The sequence below is a fragment of the Oncorhynchus gorbuscha genome, linkage group LG19, assembly GCF_021184085.1.
Source record: "Oncorhynchus gorbuscha isolate QuinsamMale2020 ecotype Even-year linkage group LG19, OgorEven_v1.0, whole genome shotgun sequence".
In the NCBI taxonomy this organism is placed as follows: domain Eukaryota; kingdom Metazoa; phylum Chordata; class Actinopteri; order Salmoniformes; family Salmonidae; genus Oncorhynchus; species Oncorhynchus gorbuscha.
Window position 1 is genome coordinate 21,613,300 of NC_060191.1, and position 22,800 is coordinate 21,636,099.

The following is a 22,800-nucleotide window of genomic DNA, read 5'->3' on the forward strand; positions in this document are numbered from 1 at the left end:
ATAGAATTAAGATGATCTTAGTGATAAGATGCTTTTGGGAAACCCAACCCAGGGTGTTATGCCATGCTTTGTTGAGTATCTTAATGTACAAGCACGTTGTCATATCCTACCTTGCTCACTTGACCTACAGTGTCCATCATTTTCAGTAGTTTAACTAGTAGTTTGACTAGTTAAATTCTATCTTTGCTGTTTTGAATATTACAACTGTTTTGTGATAAAGCATACAGATTTGTTTCATCTCCGGCCACTGGGACCATCACACGTGCACGAGCTGCGCGCGCAATATGAGAGCGCGCGTGGAGGCGGTCCGGCTTCTTCAGTTTTCTGTAATCGCTTTTCGGTTGCTACCTTCAGTTAAATAGCAAGGACACGAGTGCGAGCAGACGGCCGTGTGTGTGGATATAATTTTCACCTGGCATTGTAATACTAAGTACAGCATCGACAGTCAGCTGCCAGGTAATATTTATGCACGCTTGTTACTGTCCTTGGTATGTGTACAAAAAGTAAGTAAATGTCCCGTGAAAGTGGCATTTTCCGATGAGGGGGTGTGGGACGTGCCTCCCTTTGTGCCTGAGCAGCTCAACGCTTTTTGTGGACACTTGAGAAACGTTGGATTCACACATTTTGAAGCCGTTCATTTGGCCCTCGCGTCGACTGGCCTTGACGAGCCCTTGATGCCTTGTCGAAGAATCTCTAAAACGTGAGGTTCTCTGCATATTTTCCCGAGTTTTAAACGCTCAGGCCTCTTCATTTTAAATTCCCCATAGCAGGACATAGCACAGCGGGTGCAACTTTTTCCCTGCAGTGTTATTGATGTTTGTTATGCATTGTTTTTTTTGACAGCTCTATTTATGTCGCGTGCACATGTTATTAAAAAAAAATTCAGTCGAAAGGGGGAGGCTTTGAAATTGTGTTGACCTATTGCTCAGCTGGGTCCGAAACAACGACAGGAGAAAGTGATGCATTGTTGTGTCCTATTTATTGAGGCCCCTATAGTCAACATGCGCTTCTTCTTTGAGAAATGTAACTAACAATTTTCAGAATTAATATAATTTCCCCAACGTTGCCGTCACTCACCTGTTTCGCAAGTTGATACATGTCTGGCGAGTGGATACACAAGTAGCGTTGATGTCCTTATCATAACACCCCCGGGAAAGATAGTGGTTAAGCACTACTGACGGTTTGTATCTTTCACCGTGACGTTAGTCCTATTCCCCAGGCTTTTATTCGAAACAATATAAACGGATATCACTGACCGTGATAGATAAAAAATGACCTCACCTCATTATTATGATCAAAGCCTAAGGCGATATCTCAGTCATCTGATGCCCTTTGTAGAGGCACATGCCTACTGTTCTAGTGTCTCTTTAGCCTACTGAACTCAACTCCCTGATTAGTTGAGTTTAATCGCCTAGTGTCTCTTTCGATCTATGTTCCATCAATCGATGTGGTTAACTATTTAAAAGGTTCGTGAGTGGTGATATTGAATTCATTGTTTAAGATAAGACTATATTGTCAGTAGGCCTGTGACAAGTTGACTCTTCAAGTCCAGGCTAGTCAAGACATCTTGACAGCATTGTTCTTTCATACTAGGCTATATTCCATTACATCTCACCGGCATTTTTCTAATGCATTCCACAACATGTGTAGGTGGTTTGTTAACATGGTAATGTTTAATCTTCTTGAATGAGTTTGAGATCTTAGTAGTTTGTCATAATACTGTTGAACAGCTCGCAACCTTTTATTTTACAACACACAAAATAGCTTCACCACCTTGCCTTCAACACATTAACCAGCAAAGTGAAACAGACTTACATAATTACCCTGTTGTGAAAATAATTTCCTCCTGCAAGGACAATAAAGTATTCTGTTCTACTCAACCATGCAATGGAGGCAGGTAGCCGTTGTTGTGTGGTTAGAGAGACGAGCCAGCAACACGATGCTTGCCAGTTTGTGGGTCCAGCGGGAAGTGAGCTGGCAACCGGAGTGTTGCTGGTATAAAATCCTAGATGCCATTGCCTGCTGTTGTGCCCTTGAGGTAGGTACTTAACTCCCCACAACAACAGCTCCCCGGGCGCCAAGTGTGGCAGCCCCACGCACCTCCCCCCCCAAAAACTGTATTTGTGTCTATCGGAGGTGTTGGGTTAAAAGCGGAAGTCAAATTTCAGTTGGACCGTGTGTGCAATTGACCAATACAGTCAATTGACCAAAGTGCCTTGCTCAAGGGCAGAATGGCAGGTAATGGCATCTTATTATTAACCTGCCAAACAGCACAATGACAAGTAAAATTATAGAATGTGCAACTTCGGAACCCCGGCAGTCCACACAAAGTATTTTTTTGAAAAGGCCTGGGAAGGCTAACATACCATTACAGCACTCATTTATTTTGTATAGAAAACATAATGAAAGATAAAGCTGTGCTGCTTGTTGTCTGTTTCCCAGGGCCAGGATGTCCAGTGAGGTGCAGAGACCGGACGACAGCCCCAGCACCAGTGGGGGGAGCTCGGATATCGAACAAAGAGAATCATCAGTACCCCCAGAACAGGAGCGGGAACAAGCACAGCCCAAAAAGAAGGAGACCAAGATCTCCAGTAAAACAGCTGCCAAACTCTCAACCAGTGCCAAGAGGTAAACCTTGAATCTGTCTCAGTTTAGTGGTATTTAAGTGGGGCAGGTTTGAGCACCTTCCTATCCTCAGGGTGGTGAGTTGCACTGAGTGTACAAAACATTAGGAACACCTTCCTAACATTGAGTTGCATCCCCAGAACAGCTGCAATTCAGAAGGGCATTGGCTGTACAAGGTGTTGAAAGCGTTCTACAGGGATGCTGGCCCATGTTGACGCCAGTGCTTCCCACAGTTGTCAGGTTGGCTGCATGTCCTTTGGGTGGTGGACCGTTCTTGATACACCTGGGAAACTGTTGAGTGTGAAAAACCCAGCAATGTTGCAGTTCTTGACACACTCAAACCGGTGTGCCTGGCACCTACTACCATACCCCTTTGAAGGCACTTCAAATATGTTGTATTGCACATTCACCGTCTGAATGGCACACGTACACAGTCCATGTCTCAAGGCTTAACAATCCTTCTTTAACCGGTCTCCTCCCCTTCATCTACACCGATTTGAAGTGGATTTAACAAGTGATATCAATAAGGGATCATGGCTTTCACCTGGATTTACCTGTTCAGTCTATGTCATGGACAGAGCTAGTGTTCCTAATGTTTTGTACACTTAATGTATATAACGCTAACCGGTCCTATGGACATCATTATTTTAGTCACACTTATGCTATTAATATATCCATTAGATGTAATCCATACAAGATATGTAATGAAAGGTAACATTGATCTATCCCATCATGACACTAATGCCCGTCATTCGTCTGACAGGCAGATTACTATGATGACTATGCTCCCCGAGTCTTTCCTGGAGCTGACCAGGAAACACTCTGGACCCGGCCTGGTTATCCTTGGTTATAGCATTTTCATAGAGCTTTCGTTAGTTAGGTCCGGTGGCCTGAGCCCTAATGATGATGACCATACTTTCATTCATATCACATCTGTGTGGTTAGTGTTGTCACGAATAGCATTCCCACTGTCGCCCACCTAGCCTTGCCAGTGGAAACACAGATTGATGCGGGGTGATGATAGAATTATGCAACCAGCTGAGCCAGGGATTGGCTGAGGCTACAGTGCTTTTTATAACTACCCTCTGATATTTGGAACATCTTCCTGATGTGTAGCGCACTTATAAGACAGTCCACTGTGGTCAAACCCAGGGTTTTAGTATTACGACCGCAAAACTGGACACCACAGCTCTCTGTTGATTAAAGGGGTGCAGTCAGTGATGGTACAATGTGTTTCCATGCTGTTTTCCCCCATGCCTGGTTCAACACAGATGGTTGTGACATAACGTTATGACTGTTATGTCACAAGATACATTGCACTGTTGAGCGTTTAATCATTGCATGTCATTGTAATTCGTCATCCTTTTTATACAAAGATGTTTATATGATGTTATTAACCCTTCCCTCGCAGGTGACTGCTGCGTGGGTGAATTTGAAAGAGTTATTGAAAGATGTTGACATTTGTGCAGTTCTATTGTAATAACACACACACTGAAAAATCATTTCAGGTTTGAACCTTTCAGGATCTGCAATTTGACACTGGGGTCAAATGCATTCTGGGAGCTTTTTCAGTTATGTGATTAGAGATATTCATTTCCACAAAGATTAAAAGAGAGTATCATTGTTTTTCAGGATTCAGAAAGAACTTGCAGAAATTACACTCGACCCACCTCCAAACTGCAGGTAAGGAAATATTTCTCTCTACCAGCATTTATGTTTATTCACCTTGCTCATGTTATGGGTTTGGGATTTCAGGATATACTGTATTTCTGTTCGGGATTCTTGGTTCTAAGAATGAAGGTGGGACTTCAGTCTTTCTGGTTTTACATAGGCGGTCGGATATTACAGTTGTATTTATTGCCTTACCTCCCTAATCTTACTACATTTGCACACACTGTATATAGATTTTTCTATTGTGTTATTGACTACGTTTTGTTTATCCCATGTGTTTTGTTTATCCCATGTGTAACTCTGTTGTTTGTGTCGCACTGCTTTGCTTGATATTGGCCAGGTCGCAGTTGTAAATGCCTTCCTGGTTAATTAAAGGTGAAATAAAAATCTATATATATCCTTGTTATGATAAAGATGTTTATCATGTGCGTAAGAGTTATTACACCAGCACTTTTCACAACATTTCTGATGTTTGTTATTCTACCTAACACAAGATGTAGGCCTACTTATCTAACCGTATAGGAAACGTACCATTTTAGATCCTAGAATGTCAGTTGAAAGACCATCTAAAAAGGGAAAAGAGAACGTGTGATTTAAAAAATAAGTTTAGATTCTCATGTGGTTCTGCTGGGGATTTTCCATAGACAGACAATGGTTATTGTGTTCTGCTGCCTGTCCTTTGAAGAAGAGATATGGTGTTCAGCTAGCGAGTGGTAGACCGACCAAATGTGCATCAGCCGCTGAATGACAAAAGGCATCCCAGGGGGATGTTGTGCAGAGGCCTTATTAACTTAAAGAACACAAAGTGACGTTGTCATTGATTATCCCCCTGTTTATAACAGCACAGTAATTACCTCAGTCTCAGCATTCAAAGGAAAATTACCAGAGAAAATGGAGGCCAGGCACAAGGCAAGTTTAGGCATTTATCTGCAGGAGATGGAGTGCAATAGCAGATGCTGTTGCTTTTTGGCCATTTTAGATTGCTTGTGTTAATTTTATATGCACCTGTTAAAACAACAAAGAGAAAAGGCCCCGAGTGACTCATCCAGCTCTGTGTGTTGTGCTGTGCAGGAACTCATCACTTTAACTGAGTTTCATGTAACACCCCTGCTGGAAGGATGTGTGTATATATATATATATTAGTGTGTAACCTTTTCATTCTAATTCAAAATGTAGTTACTGAAGGGTAAATTAGATATTGAGTATTGGCTCTTTACTCAAGGACTTCAAATACTCTGTTTCAATGGACTCTGAAAAATGAGGTTGACGTGTTGGAAATAATTTTGCTTGAGGCTACACAGGCAGGGGGATTAAAGGCAGCATCATTTTTAAGTAAAATAATCACTAACAGAAATATACGCAGCCATAAAAATAACTAGTTGTCTGGAAAACAATTAGGTATTTTAAAGATAATCCTCTCTGTGTATTCCCAGGCTGCATATTCATGCTAATCCCATAACAACTAGGGCTGGGGCGATACCAGTATCGCAATATTTTTTCTGTACACAAAAATGAAAACACGAAGCAGACCAGACTCTGGTCCTTTCTAAAAAAAAATCAGCTCTATGTAAAACAGTGTGTGCTATAGCTTGAAAATAAATACATGTGACTGGATGACATCGTAATGTTTGTTTCCAACATCAGGGCTATTTTCCTAAAGAAGTTAAATCCAATTTGTGTTTGGATTTTGTTTCCTTGCCACAATACTGGTATCGTCCCGGCCTCAATAACAACTGAAATAATATGGATTTTATAACACATTCCAATTCATGTTCTTCCATTGTTATAATGGTCTGATTAGGATTATAGAATATGTATAGAGGACAATTTAATTTATCCTTAAGAGTCTATTGATGCACCCGTGCGTCAATATAAGTAACAAAATACAAAAATCTGTCACTTTAAGCTAGAGAGATCTGCATTCGCCTATGTCGGTCTCTCGCATCTGCGGTAGAAGGTGGCCGAACTATAGCATTGTTTGTCAGACCATGAGGCATCCTGAAAATCGGTCTTCTCACGAAGCGGTTTGGTTCTATCGTGGAACATTTCTGAAGGTAACACATACAAATGAATAGAGGTAGTTTTGTGCCAACACAAATAAGGGGTTAAATATGTGTCCAAAACTAAAATATTTCCTTATATCCTAGGACATATAGGACATATAGGACAGACACTAAAACCTTATTCCGTATGATTTTCCTTTCCTGTCTTTTTTGCCATTTAATAATGTGTTATACAATGTTATTTGTATGGTTTATAGTAGTTGAGGCCAAATTCAATATTTTATCAATTGTTTTGTATATATTTTTGATGCCTACAGGGTTCCTAAAATTCTAAATCCAATTGCTAAATGATCCATGGTATGACCATCTTAAAACAATTCCATATGTTAGCTTAGTAGAACCTCCCCGCCCCCCCCAAACACACACACACACACACTTAAAAAAAAAGTAAATGTCAAAAAGGGCAAAAACAATTATTTGCTTTGCATGAAAAAGAGGCTTGTCAAAGTCTTCATTTATGCCTTACACACCGCTCACTACCGACCAAGTTAGTCCCAAAGGTTATTCATTTTATTTCACACTGCAAATGGTGTCACTGTCTGTTGGCCCCTTCAGGAGACAGTGTGTGTTGTGTTGTGTTGAAAAGATCACCTCGCTCGGCATATTACACACAGAGCTGGGGTGGCTGATTTATTTCCTCTCGTCGCTCACCCCACTGAGAGGCCTGCAGTCAGACATCCCCTTTGTTCAAGCAGGGGAGAGTCTCCCAGCCTTATCCTGTAATAAAACATCTCTGGAGATTCGGAGACTGGCCAGAAAATTTAATCATGTGATTGTGGAAGGTTGAAAGTAATGGTTGATGAGTAGTTGGCTACTGTCTAATCACTTTCTAGTACTCTGCTTTATAACAGTCCTAAGCATCCATGATCTGACATTGTCTTTCATCAGCACTGTTACTAAATATTTGTTAGAAATTGTGTTCGTTTCAAGCGGTTTGGAGCCTGTTGGTGCTTTTTCAGCATGTGAACACGAGGGCAATACGATGACATTTCCAGCACCAGTTTACTAACATTATTGTGACAGCTCTCACCTTGTCATTGTCACTCATCAAACCAAATAGGAATTGGGAATTGTGATTTTGCTAACTATCAGATATTTCAAGTATTGCTGTACAAGCAGCAATGTTTGTCATGAAACAATGAAAAGAGTCTGGAGCAGAGTAGCATTTATTCTGACTGAATGTTGCCATTGACGTATAGCCTACTGTAGCACTGGACACGTCTCTCATGAGACCAGATGCACTCTAATTAGGATGATTTACACTGTCAGTCTTCAGCACAAATAGCTTCTGCTGGCCTCTGAATCCAAATGGCATGATGTAATGCCTTTAAAGATGACCGAACCGTGTCACTTTCAGACAATGCCAGGTCCAATGGGAAATGTCCGCACTCAGCAGGATTTATAACATGACATTGTGTGTTGTTGACTGGTTGCTTGTTGCCATACTTATTGTCTACATGCATTCTCTGAGCCATGAGGCAAATAACCAATAATACCCACACAGATCTCCATCCCCCCTTTACACGATGGAATCATGACTGAGTGACTGCTGCTTATTAGTGTTGCGTTGTGGCCCTCTAGGTGTTCTGTAGCTCAGTTTGTAGAGCATGGCCTCTAGGTGTTCTGTGAATGTATGCACACATGACTGTAAATAAAAGCTCTGCTAAATGGCATATATTATTATATTATTATATTATATTATATTATTATTATTATATTATTATTATTATTATTATTATTATTACAAACTCGGAGCCATTTTTCACAGGCTTTACCAGGGGACTTCACATCTAAGAGGCCACAGCAGGGGAGTTATCAATATTCATGAGGGGGGAGGAGATGTGCGCCACAGTTGCCTCTGGGAAATATACTTGATCATTGTCATTTGCAGCTCAACTTTCAAGAATTTCAGCACATATCTCCAAGATTTGTGAGATTAGGGTTTAATAACGGGAACCGGGTTACTAGGATATCCCGTCCAAACCCACTCCTGTTTCCCAGGATAAATATCTGCGAGAAACTGCTAAATTCTAATAAAATTTTTATATGAACAGTATGACGTGAAATGGAACTGTTAAATAATACAGAGTGGCTACGGATACAGAATTTCTGTATCCCAATTTGCCCAGGCTAAAAATACAGATATTTTTGCGCATGTGCCAGATAATTTTTTCTACGTAGCCGAGTGCCCACTCAGCTTCCTAGTAGCTACTGTGCTGAGTGCTCCGCTGCCGCTCCCCTTCCTTGATCGCCTTTGTCTGGTCAATGGTGTAGCTTACAAACTTCATGTTGTATGTGTAGTGGGGGGGGGGGGGGGGGGTCACTGGGGGGTGTCCAAACTATCAGGTATGCTATTAGCAAAATTAGCATCACCATTACAGCACTTAAGTCCCTCCCAAAACATTATTTTGAGGTAGGGAGTCGTTTTACCCCAAGTTACCCTACAATTGAGCCCAGTTACATTTAACTTTCATGTTTTGAAAACGTTTTAAATGGTGCAAATCCTGCATATTTAAAAGTTGAGTAATAAAGTAGGAATGGAAAGCTGGGATCCCCCTCTTTTTTTAACAAAGGCCATTAAAGCTGCTTTTTCCCCCAGCGATTGCAAGAATTTTTGTGCATTGACTGCTTGTCAGAAAGCATGTTTTGCCATGTTCCCCATAACTTGAATGTGTTTTGAGAGGAATATGTATTTTGCATAGAACACACAACTACAAGCTGACCTTGGTAAATAGAAACCATTCTACTATGGGGTTGTCTGCTGATTTTTCTTTATTCATTACTTTTTTTGTTTGCAGAGGACTGTTCTAGCATCTTCAAAGTGCACCTCGGTGCACATCTTTTTTCCCATGTTCCATATTTGTTTTGCCGTGGGCTCAGCGCCACAGCTTGCAGTGGAAAACAATGCTAAGCTCACCGAGAGGCAAACAGGAACTACAATATGGCAGCAGTTAAAGATTAGCCATCACACACAACGCTGATCGTTTTTTCCCCAAGGTGTAGGAACTGCTTCCTGCTTGTGCAACTGCAATATCTGTTCTGACAGAGAGAGAAGGTTGTAGCCTTTATAATATATATTTTCGAATGTTTGTTCAAAACGCTGTAGGGTTTTTATTTCAACTGTTCAGAAAGAGGTCGAGACGGGCTACATCATCATGGTTAAGAAGAGGGTGAGATAAAGAGCAAAATGTGAAGGGAGGGGTAGTGTGAGCAGCAGCTACGTTAGGAGAAATGAATGTCTGCGGAAAATAACACATGTGCAGAACATGATTGGGATCTTTAGCTTTGAGAAAGAGGATTTCCTGGTGCGGGGCATGGGCGAAAACTCACGCGTGATCTGAAAATGTGGTCGGAGGCGCCATATGGATGGTGTGACGCAATTGCGGAGCCTCCGGAGGCATGCAGAGGCCAAATTGAGCTCCTTACTGCATCGTCGTGCACCGCACAATGCGGAGGGCTCCGTATAGCTCTGCTTTGACATGGTTGGTTGGTTGGTTGGTTGGTTGGTTGGTTGGTTGGTTGGTTGGTTGGTTGGTTGGTGGGAGGTGGGGGTGGTAGGTCCTGTATTAACACAAACTCACTTCCTTGACTACTTCCTTCATAACAGTTCTGTGCTGCTCCGCGAAGCGCAAAAAAGTATGAATGCCATATCTTCTGCATAGGCCGTATCACCCTAAATGCTGCACGGCCAATGCAGACGTCAGATTGACCATGCAACGCCTTTAAATTATATGCAATGTCTAAATCTGTATTCTCTACAGCTTTCTCTATTCTGCTATATGCATGATCAATCATCAACGCTCAGGTTAGGGACAGGCAAGTGAGAGAGGTACAGTTTCTGCAGCATAGCTTGTTCTACAGTAATGATTGGTGGAGTGCTGCAGAGATGTTTGTCCTTCTAGGAGGTTCTCCTATCCCCCCAGAGGAACTCTGGAGCTCTGTCGGAGTGACTATTGGGTTCTTGGACACCTCTCTGACCAAGGCCCTTCTCCCCCAATTGCTCAGGTTGGCCGGGCAGCCGGGCTCTAGGAAGAGTCTTGGTGGTTCCAAACTTTTTCCATTTAAGAATGGTAGGGGCCACTGTGTTCTGAGGACCTTCAGTGCTGCAGACCTCTTTTGGTACCCTTCTCCAGATCTGTGCCTCGACACAATCCTGTCTCGGACCTCTACGGACAATTCCTTCGACCTCATGGCTTGGTTTTTGCTCTGACGTGCACTATCAACTGTGGGACGTTATATAGACAGGTGTTTGCCTTTCCAAATCATGTCCAATCAATAGTATTTACCACAAGTGGACTCCAAGTTGTGGAAACATCTCAACTGGTTAGACAGAGACCTACAAGCCAGTGTCCCACTGAAATTTGGTGGAGGATCGGTGATGATCTGGGGGTGCCTCAGCAAAGCTGGAATTGGCAGATTTGTGTGTGTGTGAAGGACGCATAAATCAAGCAACGTACAAGGTTGTCCTGGAAGAATACTTGCTTCTTTCTGCTCTGACAATGTTCCCCAACTCTGAGGATTGTTTTTTTCCAGCAGGACAATGCTCCATGCCACACAGCCAGGTCAATCAAGGTGTGGCTGGAGGACCACCAGATCAAGACCCTGTCAGGGCCAGCCCAATATCTAGACCTGAACCCCATTGAAAACCTCTGGAATGTGATCAAGAGGAAGATGGACGGTCACAAGCAATCAAACAAAGCCGAGCTTGCTTGAATTTTTGTGCCAGGAGTGACAAAGTCACTCAACATCAATGTGAGACTGGTGGAGAGCATGCCAAGACTCATGAAAACTGTTATTGAAAATCAGGGTTATTCCACCAAATATTGATTTCTGAACTCTTCCTAAGTTAAAACATTAGTATTTTGTTTTAAAATTAATATTTTAAAACAAAATTTTCTGCAAATAAATGCTCTAAATGACAATATTTGTTACTTGGAATTTGGGAGAAATGTTGTCAGTAGTTTTTATATAATAAAACAAATGTTAATTTTACCTAAACACATACCTATAAATAGCAAAACCAGTGAAACTGATAATTTTGCGGAGGTCACTTAATTTTTTCATGGGCCGTATATGGATGTCCTAGCCAACTTCTTTTAGGTAATACATTCAATGCAGTATTAGCTCTCCAATGGCCTCCCTCCTTAGCTCTTATGCAGCCCCAGGAAAAGCTAGACTAGAATTGCTTGTTGGACATTTTTTTGTGCAGTTCTTATACTAATAGACTATTCGAAGAGGGATGCAGCCTTGCTCTTTTTTGCTGAATGTTAAATACAGCAGCCAAAATAACTTGTGGGGAATTTGAAAGGAGAATGGGAACTCGTTATGGCGATAGGCTATAGCAGTTATTTCTTCAGACCATAACCGTTCTGTTTGTGAAGAGAAGCGAACTCCATCTGCATCTTAGACATTACAACGCGTATTTCATTTAACTTTTGAGAGCGAGGAAGGAATAAAGCAACAGTTGAGAGCGAAAAGAGAAAGTAATACGCACGTCTCACAACATTAGGAAATATTGAAAGGTAGCCAATGCGTTAGCCTACTAATTATCAGTGCTTGACTTGGGCAGTCCGTAGCGCCACACCGGCACCTATCATTTTTAGGGAATTACATACCAGCTCCTCTATAAAACAAAGTATCCTATCTCTGGCTCAGATTCACACATCGAGGCAAAAAAGTTAATCAAAGTGGAATGAAGACGGGGTCTGCATTGAATAGCAATGGAGAGTGGGCATTCATTTCTGATTCTGCTTTGTTCAAGTTTATTTGCTGTTTGTCTGTGAATCTCGACGTGACAGTAGGCTATTTGAGATTGTGCAGATTGAAAATGCGCATGCGCTACTCCAAGTTGCCAATTGAGGTCATAAAAATTTGTTTAATCATTTTTGTTCGTGTAATTCATCAAGGCACGCTTTTAAATTGTATCAATCACTCACTTAAACTACATATCAACCATCATCGGAATGACCCTTCAGTGCGTGTGTGTGTGTGCACGAGTGGGCCGTTGCCCAAGGGGGGAGAATATGACATTTCAGCAGCAGGGATAAAATGACAAGCAACAGACTGACTAGATAACTTGTAGTCGTTATGTTCTGAATTGGCTATCTCGCTAGTTAACTAAGCTTTAATGTCATTGTTGCCTTTCCACCAGCACTTTGGAAAGCCTGAAATAAATATGCTGGAATTCCCCTTGATTAAATAAGATGGTATTCCCCTCTATTAAACAATAGCCATTGTTTGGGTGGTTTAGTGATAAACTGATGGCAAACATCCATGGCATTACAACATAAACATATCGCTGATCAGTTTCAACAAATAATTGCAACAAATTGCAACAAATAATGTGCATTGATCTCCCCTGAAACATGAATATTTTAACTTTAAAGTAGCCTACCAAATCCAAATGATTAATTGAATTAGGGAATAATTTTATAAAGACAAAGGTATTGGTTTGCAATGTTGCAATTATGGCAACCATCCTCCAGGATAGCTACTAGGTGTGCAGGCTTTTGTTCAAGCCCTGTCCTAACCACGTTGTAGCTTAAACATCGACTGCTCAACATTATCTTGATAAGCAGACTTGGGTGTTGCAGGGCTGAATCAAAAGCCAAGCCTGCACACCCAGGAGCTCACCAGATAAAAGGTTGACCACATGTTGACAACGTGACTGATGGGTACCTTGATCAAGGGCACTATTGCAGGAGATGGTAGGTCTACATGGGATCAGACACAGCAGCCTTCCGGTCAATAATGCTTACTTTTCATGTAGGCTATAATAATGGACAGTTGGTTAAAAGTGTATTAACCCTTAACAGAGAATAATCAGAGGTCTCAATAGCATAATGTCATTTGTGAATTTCGGTGAAAATGGTCTAATGGACCGACTTGGGAAAAGACCGCTCCTGCATTCTTTCATCCCAAGTCAAGCACGGCTAATACAAATTGTAAATGGACCCTAATTATATTTCAAAATCAAATTGGTGTTAGTGTTGGCGGAGTTGGTGTTAGTGGTGGTGACCAACCCTCCACCTGAACAGAGCGCTACTGGTTCTGGGTGTGCAGGGTTTTGATTGACATCTGATTCAACTAGGTTTTAGTGTAAAACTGGGATATCCTGATGGCCAAACATCCATAGGATTACAACATAAACATCCATGATCAATTTCCCTATCATAATGTCTGGGATTGGTATTTACAATGTGGGTGGGTGGGTTTGTTTGGGTGGTTTAGTGATAAACTGATGGCAAACATCCATGGCATTACAACATAAACATATCGCTGATCAGTTTCACTATCGTAATCTAATGTCTGGGATGGGATTTGTTTTATTTAGGGGGTTTCTGCATGCATGTTTTCCACCAGCATTGCGTGTTCTCTCCCAGCTTCATGGTTTGAACGGGGTGTGTAATTCCAGTCCATATAGTACAGTAATACAATCCACACTCAAAAAGATTACTGGCGCTTGTTTAATTTATTTACCCAAGAGAGCATACATATATGGGCTTTTATGTTTTTCTGTCGTGCGTAATGTGCGATAGCCTATCATATGTACACCTATTGGATAACGGCACAATCATTGGTGCTTTTTGGTGTTTGGGCTCCTAAAATGTGTTTAATGTAGGGCTCATAATCTGGCTCAGGTAGCATCAGGCTTGAAATTTCATCCCGATCAAATCCAGACATATTTATATGCTTTAGAATGACACTTACAGTTTTGGCTATAAATACCAGGTTACTCTGGAGGAAAGCGATTTATTATTGGGATGGAACATTTTGTAAAACACAGGGAAAATATTAAACCCTAGTACAAATACAGGATCTTAATTTTATCAATCTTTTGCTGTGGCAATGTAGGTCAAACTGAGATCCTACACCTGTACAAGATTTCAAATGTTTCACCTCAAATGCTTTTGATAAAACTGAGCTGGTGTAGCATCTGTTGAACTAAGCATGTTCTAATGAACAGTCTGTCAGTTGTTTTGCAGAGAAAGTTGAGTGGAAAAGAAATTAGCTGTGAGTGACTGAAGTTAACATGCTTTGTTCCAGACCTCAGACATCATCTCACTTTAATTTATCCTTATTGCCCTCCACCAAGGCACTTGTTTGAAAGCTAACACAGCCTGTCTTGATTCATGCGTGTCATTGGATTCTCAATGTCCTCATTTGTGCAGCACTTCCCATAAACATTTGTCCCAAATGTTAATGTGTTCTATGGGAATCCAAGTGTGACACACCACGTGGCCACTTTATGGTGAAGTCTAGCCATTATACAATTGGTTTACAGAAGCCGTTTAGGTCATTGAGACTGACAGGATGGTAATCCACAGCTAACGTGTAAGCAAACAGTCAAATCTTGACAAAGGAACAAATGACTCCAAAGTAAACAGTTGCTCTTGATCACATTACAATTTTGGCAGGGATACCATCTCAAAGCTTAATGGCTTTCTCCAAGTTACAAATAATAGACCATCCCAAGAGGATTAGGTTTCATTTTACCATCTGTTATTTCTATTATACAGACAAAAATGTACAATTTGTTCATCAAAATCAACTGAGATTTATCGTGGTGACAACGTGTAAATGACGTGTCATTATCAGATGAGTAATAACCTGAGAGCCTATATGAATGAATAATACCTTTTTTTCTGCGATGTCGGCACAAATGTGGCCTAGGCCTAAAATATTTAATCAGCTGGACAAACTTTTTTTTAAATGAGGCAATACAGGATACCGATAGGGCTGTGACTGATGGAACTTTGGTTACCGGTAATTGGCCAGCCAAATGACCGCAATCTCCGTAATAACCGTTTGAATAGCAAAACAAATTAAATGTATATATTTGTTTTTTTGGTGGGGGGCACATTTTCTCCTTTCCTCCATTCCGGACTGCATGTGCTGCCATAGAAATATAATGTCAATGATCGCATAATGGGTGGACTGGCGGCCATTGAAAGCATGAAGTGTACACATTAGGGATGTTAGTCGGTTAGTTGCCGAAAATACATTTGACCCGTCATGCTTATTGCGCTATGGGGTAATTTGCATAATTTTGTTGAATCCAATTGGTGCGTGTGTGTTTTAGTTCGTTGTCATGCATCTTTTTTATCACACGCGCACAGCATACAGAGCCTAGTTTGAGGAGCGGAATAGCCCACCATCTGTAAGACAGCGGGAGAGTTGCTCCTCAAAACGCCTGTAGGCTACTGGAGTGAAACCTGCTTTTGTAAGCTTAGTCATTGCGCAAAAAAAATAAAAATTCTAAATTAAATCGTGTGATAACTTTGGTGGCCACGATTCATTAAAAAATTAGCTATTTTTATTTGTCAAGGAAATATTTTTTTGATTGTGTTCTCCCATTCTCCATTCCCATTCTCCATTCTTATGCATAGGCTATAGCCTACCTATCAGAGCGCCACCCACCACTTTGCCGTGTGAGCTTGAAGCGGTATAATTGTTTGAAACCTGAACGTTTTACTTTACGTCAAATAATGAGGCATGTCTTACCTTGCTTCAAAGTAGCTCTGCGAAAATCAAGCCATAGAAACGTGGAGGCAATTATGTTATAGACTTCCTCGTGCCATAAATGCTAGTTAATCTCTTGTTCTATTGGTTTTCATATCAACTCTATCGTTGTCTAGAAGCCAAAGGCACAATCTTAGTGATTTTAGCAACCCATCATAGTTGCTATTAGATTCCCCCTCTAAATTTCTAACTGCGATTTTAATCTCGGTCACATATGGAACTGCTCGCATTAGATGCGCAGTTTTCCGCAAATGTTTGAAAATGTGTTTTATTAACTGCAGCATTACATGAGTTGCATGTTCAATAATAGTCTATAGCATTTTGACTGTAGGACGATAGGCTTGCTATTGTTTCATTTTTCCATGCGTTTAATAAAAATAGTCCGGTCCTTGTATGCATGCATAGTATCAGAGAGGAATAGGCGAAGTGAGAGGTTTTACTCTCACCCAGATCTGTCCAAAATAAATCCAATGCGTTTCTATGGGCGTATTTCTATGGGGCCTAAATTTGTCGCCTGCCTTCCCGCCTTGGGACGACTACCATCGTTAGTGCGGAAACATAAGCATCTCGTCATTGTATACAGATCTCTGATAATATTTTACATTTACATTTACATTTAAGTCATTTAGCAGACGCTCTTATCCAGAGCGACTTACAAATTGGTGCATTCACCTTATGACATCCAGTGGAACAGCCACTTTACAATAGTGCATCTAAATATTTTAAGGGGGGGGTGAGAAGGATTACTTTATCCTATCCTAAGTATTCCTTAAAGAGGTGGGGTTTCAGGTGTCTCCGGAAGGTGGTGATTGACTCCGCTGTCCTGGCGTCGTGAGGGAGTTTGTTCCACCATTGGGGAGCCAGAGCAGCGAACAGTTTTGACTGGGCTGAGCGGGAACTGTATTTCCTCAGTGGTAGGGAGACGAGCAGGCCAGAGGTGGATGAACGCAGTGCCCTTATTTGGGTGTAGGGCCTGATCAGAGCCTGGAGGTACTGAGGTGCCGTTCCCCTCACAGCTCCGTAGGCAAGCACCATGGTCTTGTAGCGGATGCGAGCTTCAACTGGAAGCCAGTGGAGAGAGCGGAGGAGCGGGGTGACGTGAGAGAACTTGGGAAGGTTGAACACTAGACGGGCTGCGGCGTTCTGGATGAGTTGTAGGGGTTTAATGGCACAGGCAGGGAGCCCAGCCAACAGCGAGTTGCAGTAATCCAGACGGGAGATGACAAGTGCCTGGATTAGGACCTGCGCCGCTTCCTGTGTGAGGCAGGGTCGTAATCTGCGGATGTTGTAGAGCATGAACCTACAGGAACGGGCCACCGCCTTGATGTTAGTTGAGAACGACAGGGTGTTGTCCAGGATCACGCCAAGGTTCTTAGCGCTCTGGGAGGAGGACACAATGGAGTTGTCAACCGTGATGGCGAGATCATGGAACGGGCAGTCCTTCCCCGGGAGGAAGAGCAGCTCCGTCTTGCCAAAGTTCAGCTTGATTTTCTGTTGGTCAAGTCATTTTACTGTTTATGAAAAAGTGTACCCGTTTGTTGACCGGTTTAGGGTCAGTTAGTCGGCCGAAATTTGAATCCCATGTACCCATCGATATGGGCTGTGATTTACTGATTTAACTCAGCTGAGATAACTAAAAACACATGTATTTGCATGAGCTTCATCAGTTAACATAATTTGAATGAACATTCTACTTTACTATGTCAATTATTGCATCACAATACCAGACAGCTATTGCGATTGTACCCATGAGTTCACCAGTCAAATTGCCAGCCCATTATATTCATGTTTGTATGGAACACGGTTTGATACACATCAAATAACACTATCTGACGTGTCAAATAAGCTTGTTGACCAATCGGGACCCGAATATGATTGCACGTGATGTAATAATTTTAACACGTTCATTAATTTGACGTAGTTATATTACACATTGATTACACGATCACTCATATTTCATATGTCACATTGATTCACCGATACGTATGCTATGATGCTGGTATAGTTTTGTCTGGCGCCGTTGGTAAGAGCACAGAAACGCTTCCCCAAGCTCTGGACAGTGCTGGTTGTAAAAAGGCTAGCAATTTAATGGATGCAAACAATGGTCTTCCCCAAAAACATAGCAAAACGACATCTGTTTCAGTAGCTATAGTTAGCTAGCGTACTATTTAGCTAAGTGTCATCATCTAAAATACCCCTAATTTATAAAACAGTTCTTATTTGATTAATGGTGGTCAGACCCAGCTATGTGAAGCCAGACACAATAGTGGAATTTGCAGTTAGCCTTCAAAATAAGTCTCAAAGAAAGGCATGCAAATAATACAAATAGTGGAATCATGCCATAATTGAATAGATGATGCTAAACGAGGTTGGAATGTTCTTATATAAATTCAACAAAATATAATAATTTGTTAAATTTACAATAATCTGTTGAAATCACACTGGATGTATTAGACTTTAGAATTGCATTGGGGGCATACTTATTTCACTGTACAGCCTTGCCTATGGATTGTGTGTGTGTGTGTGTGGGGGGGGGGGGGGAGAGTTGGGTAGTTAGTAGGCTGATGTCTAACAGTTGGGGATAAATTAAATGGGGTAAGATGGGGTTTGGCTGTACAATGCAATATGAATGTCAATACGCACAATAGGCAGGCAGACTAGGGAGGTGATTTTCCATAGTCAAAGTCCCACAATAAGAGCTACGACGCTAATATTCCCGTAAACTCTACACAGTTGTGTTCTCTGGGTGTATGTTCAATACGTTCAACTGTAGAATCAGTGTAGTAAAATAGTGTCAAACCTAGAAATGTCAATGGTTGTATGCAATTTGAGGCCAAGATATAGTTTTACATCAGTCCAGAACACTTCTATATATTCTAGTTCACAAAAACTGCATTAACTGGTAACATCAGGTATATATTTAGAAATCAAGCTATTACATGGATAGAATCTATGGATAATCTTAAAGGAGATCTCCTTTACTGTATTGGTCATCATAAATTTGTGTGGAGTGAGCCAAGCACGGTGCCAGTTTACATCAAACGATGAAGCCCGACAAAATATCGCAGAGGGAATAGACTTCCTGTAGAAAATGTCCCTTAATAAACGATTGTTGAATTTCGTATTTAGTAGACCTATGCCGTTCACATGGATATCGCTTACAATCGTGGATATTCCAAAATATGCATTGTTCTGAAGTATAGTTTTTATCCCACTAGGTATAGCTTTAATAATAGTGTAATATGGGCGGCAGCGTAGCCTAGTGGTTAGAGCGTTGGACTAGTAACCGGAAGGTTGCAAATTCAAACCCCTGAGCTGACAAGGTACAAATCTGTCGTTCTGCCCCTGAACAGGCAGTTAACCCACTGTTCCTAGGCCGTCATTGAAAATAAGAATTTGTTCTTAATAAAAAATAAAAATAAATATTCCTTACTTGAAACCTCAAAGTAAATAGATTATCACTAATATTAACTAATTGGCTGACAAGGACAATATTTTTCGATAACCATTTATGGTAAAATAACTTAATTTTTCTATGTAGTATCGACCCATTGTTCCAAATTAAACATTTATGAGGTGAAAAGTTGTGTTTATACAATAACGGCCATCTTTACACCGAGGTAGGCTACAGTATCTTTTTCAGAGATGTTACAATCTGCTGGATTGTAGCATCTGGATTGTCCCTACTTGCACGTGCAAATTCAGCACACACAATATTCTATAATAGAATTGTGTTATTTGACGTGTCAAATGAAAAGCTTATTTGATGCGTCAAATAGTGTTTTGAAGTGTATATTTTTTGACACGCAAAGACCCAAACAGCATTCCATATGTTTGAGCAAAGGGCAACAAAGTTTTGTCACGTGGCCTAAATTCACTATAATAGGCAAGGCGTAATATGTAGACTAGTATTCAAAAGGTGGATTAATGACCATTAGTGTAAAGTACTTAAGTAAAAATACTTTAAAGTACTACTTAAGTAACTTTTTGGGCTATCTATACTTTGATTTATGATTTACGTTTCTGTCAACTTTAACATTTACTTCATTGCATTCTTAAAGAAAATTATGTACTTTTTACTCCATACATTTTCCCTGACACCCAAAAGCACTCGTTACATTTTTGAATGCTTAGCAGGACAGGAAAATTGTCAAATTCATGCACATATCAAGAGAACATCCCTAGTCATCACTACTGTCTCTGATCTGACGGACTCACTGCACACACATGCTTTGTTTGTAAATGATGTCTGAGTGTTGAAGTGTGGCCCGACAACCAGTAAATAAAAAAACAAAACAGTGGCGTCTGGTTTGCTTAAAATAAGGAATTTAAAATGATTAATACTTTTAATTTTGATACTTAAGTATATTTAACACCAAATACTTTTAGATTTGTACTCAAGTAGTGTTTTACTTTGTGACTTTCACTTGAGTCATTTTCTATTACGGTATCTTTACTTTTACTCAAGTATGACAATTGGGTACTTTTTCCACCACTTGTTAATCCCCCAGCCTATGAATTAACTTCTCTCTTCTGTCTTCACTTTTTGCGCAATTCATGCGGCTCCACTGGCCTCTCTTCCATCCTCTCTGTATGTCTCTTAACTCTTGAACCAGTAGCCTAGTCCAATGCGTGTCCCAGAAGTAGCAATATATTTTTTGACATATTTTGAGCAATTAAAAAATATACTTCGCAAAAATACAAACGCAAGATGTAAAGTGTTGGTTTCATGAGCTGAAATGGTCCCAGAAATGTTCCATGCGCACAAAAAAACATGTTTCTCCCAAATTTTGTGCACAAATTTGTTTACATCCCTGTTTGTGAGCATGTATCCTTGCCAAGCTATTCCATTGACCTGGCAGGTGTGGCATATCAAGAAGCTGATTAAACAAAGTTATCATTACACAGGTCCACCTTGTGCTGGGGACAATAAAAGGCCACTCTAAAATGTGCAGTTTTGTCACACAACACAATGTCACAGATGTCTCAAGTTTTGAAGGAGCGTGCAATTGGTATGCTGACTGCAGGAATGTCAACCAGAGCTGTTGCCAGATAATTGAATGTTCATTTCTCTACCATAAGTTGCCTCAATGTCATTTTCGAGAATTTGGCAGTATGTTAAACTGGCCTCACATCAACTGCAGACCACGTGTAACCACGCCAACCCAGGACCACCATATTCAGCTTCTTTACCTGCGGGATGGTCTGAGTCGAGCTACCCGGACAAACTGTGGGTTTGCACAAGCAAACAATTTCTGCACTAACTGTCGGAAACCTCCTCAGGGAAGCTCATCCGTGTGCTCGTCATCCTCACCAGGATCTCGACCTGACTGCAGTTTGGCATCGCAACTGACTTCAGTGGGCAAATGCTCACCTTCAATGGCCACTGGCACACTGAAAAAGTGTGCTCTTCATGGATGAATCCCAGTTTCAACTGTACCGGGCAGATGTTGTGTGGCTGAGTGGTTTGTTGATGTCAACATTGTGAACAGAGTGCCTCATGGTGGCTGTGGGGTTATGATATAGACAGGCATAAGCTACGGACAACGAACACAATTGCATTTTATCGATGGCAATTTGAATGAGTAGAGATAGTGACGAGATCCTTTGAGCCCATTGTCGTGCCATTCATCTGCCTCCGTCACCTCATGTTTCAGCATAATAATGTATGACTCCATGTCACAAGGATCTGTACACAAATCCTGGAAGCTGAAAATGACCCAGTTCTTCCATAGCCTGCATAATCACCAGACATGGTGCCCGTTGAGCATGCTTGGGATGCTCTGGATCGACGTGTACAACAGCGTGTTCCAGTTACTGCAAATATCCAGCAACTTCACACAGCCATTGAAGAGGACTGGGACAACATTCCACAGGCCACAATCAACAGCATGATTAAGTCTATGCGAAGGAGATGTCAAGCTGCGTATGGGAAATGGTGGTCACATCAGATACTGACTGGTTTTCTGATCCACGCCCCTACCCTTTAAAAAAAATTAAGGTATCTGTGATCAACATATGCATATTTGTATTCCCAGTATTTGTGAAATCCATAGGTTAGGGCCTAATGAACTTATTTCAATTTACTGATTTCCTTATATGAACTGTAACTCAGTAAAATATTTGAAATTGTTGCATGTTGTGTTTTATATTGTGGTTCAGCTGCTCTGATCACATTGGCTGATGGTAAAAATGCATTAAATGGGGAAACATCTGTTCTTCCAACACCAAATGTTTGTTTCCAATGAAATGTATTACATCAGAATTCCCAATGTTTGAATATTTCCAATCAAATTTATGAAGTAAATTAGAACGTTTTGCTCTGTCTCATTTGCATAAACATTGTGATTGGATGATAGCTGTGTGGGTTATCGATTTGGGATCAAATCCTTAGATCTCCTCGAGCTCATTAATGATAGAATTGGCGAAAGGAGTGGAAGGTAATAGCTGAATAGAGACGGAAATCAGGCTATAAATCATGTGCTTCACCAAAGAATAACACCACACCACTCATCTCTGCCAGTAACCTTCTGGTAACGAGTCCATTTCCTTGGCCACAGGCCAAGCAACTGCCCCGGGAGCTGCAGCTTTGTGGGGGGGTTATGTGTACTGAAATAAAACCTCTGGTCATGGTTGAATGTTTAAGGGTTTGGAGTGAGAGCAGCGTTGCTTTTCTGATGTAGCTACTTAAAGTATGGCCTCCTTTGTTTGTTGTAACATACTTCAGTTCAGTACACAAACTTTGTGGGTTAAGTGATTTATTTTTTAATGACTCATCATTTTGAGTCATTCATGTATGCAAAGCCTGTGTATTATGATATATGCTGTACATTATTTATGGAGAGTCCTGAGACACATTTGCAATGCATAAGAAAGCTTGCTTCAGGCACCAGCAATGCTGTGAGGAGAGCGATGTTTA

The 22,800-nt window shown here is 41.1% G+C and overlaps 1 protein-coding gene across 2 annotated transcripts in view; it reads left to right on the plus strand.

Moving 5' to 3' along the window:
* The first annotated feature begins 300 nt into the window (after positions 1-300).
* The window catches only part of LOC124005190 (ubiquitin-conjugating enzyme E2 E2), a 30,488-nt gene continuing 7,988 nt past the window's right edge, over positions 301-22,800 (plus strand). The window contains exons 1-3 of one of the 2 annotated variants that reach the window (XM_046314194.1): positions 301-456; positions 2,443-2,628; positions 4,258-4,308. In XM_046314194.1, the coding sequence (XP_046170150.1) occupies positions 2,450-2,628; positions 4,258-4,308 (230 nt within the window). In that variant the 5' untranslated portion in view covers positions 301-456; positions 2,443-2,449. Of the gene's footprint in view, positions 457-554; positions 701-2,442; positions 2,629-4,257; positions 4,309-22,800 lie in introns of those variants that run through there. The other variant, XM_046314193.1, reaches the window with a different exon arrangement.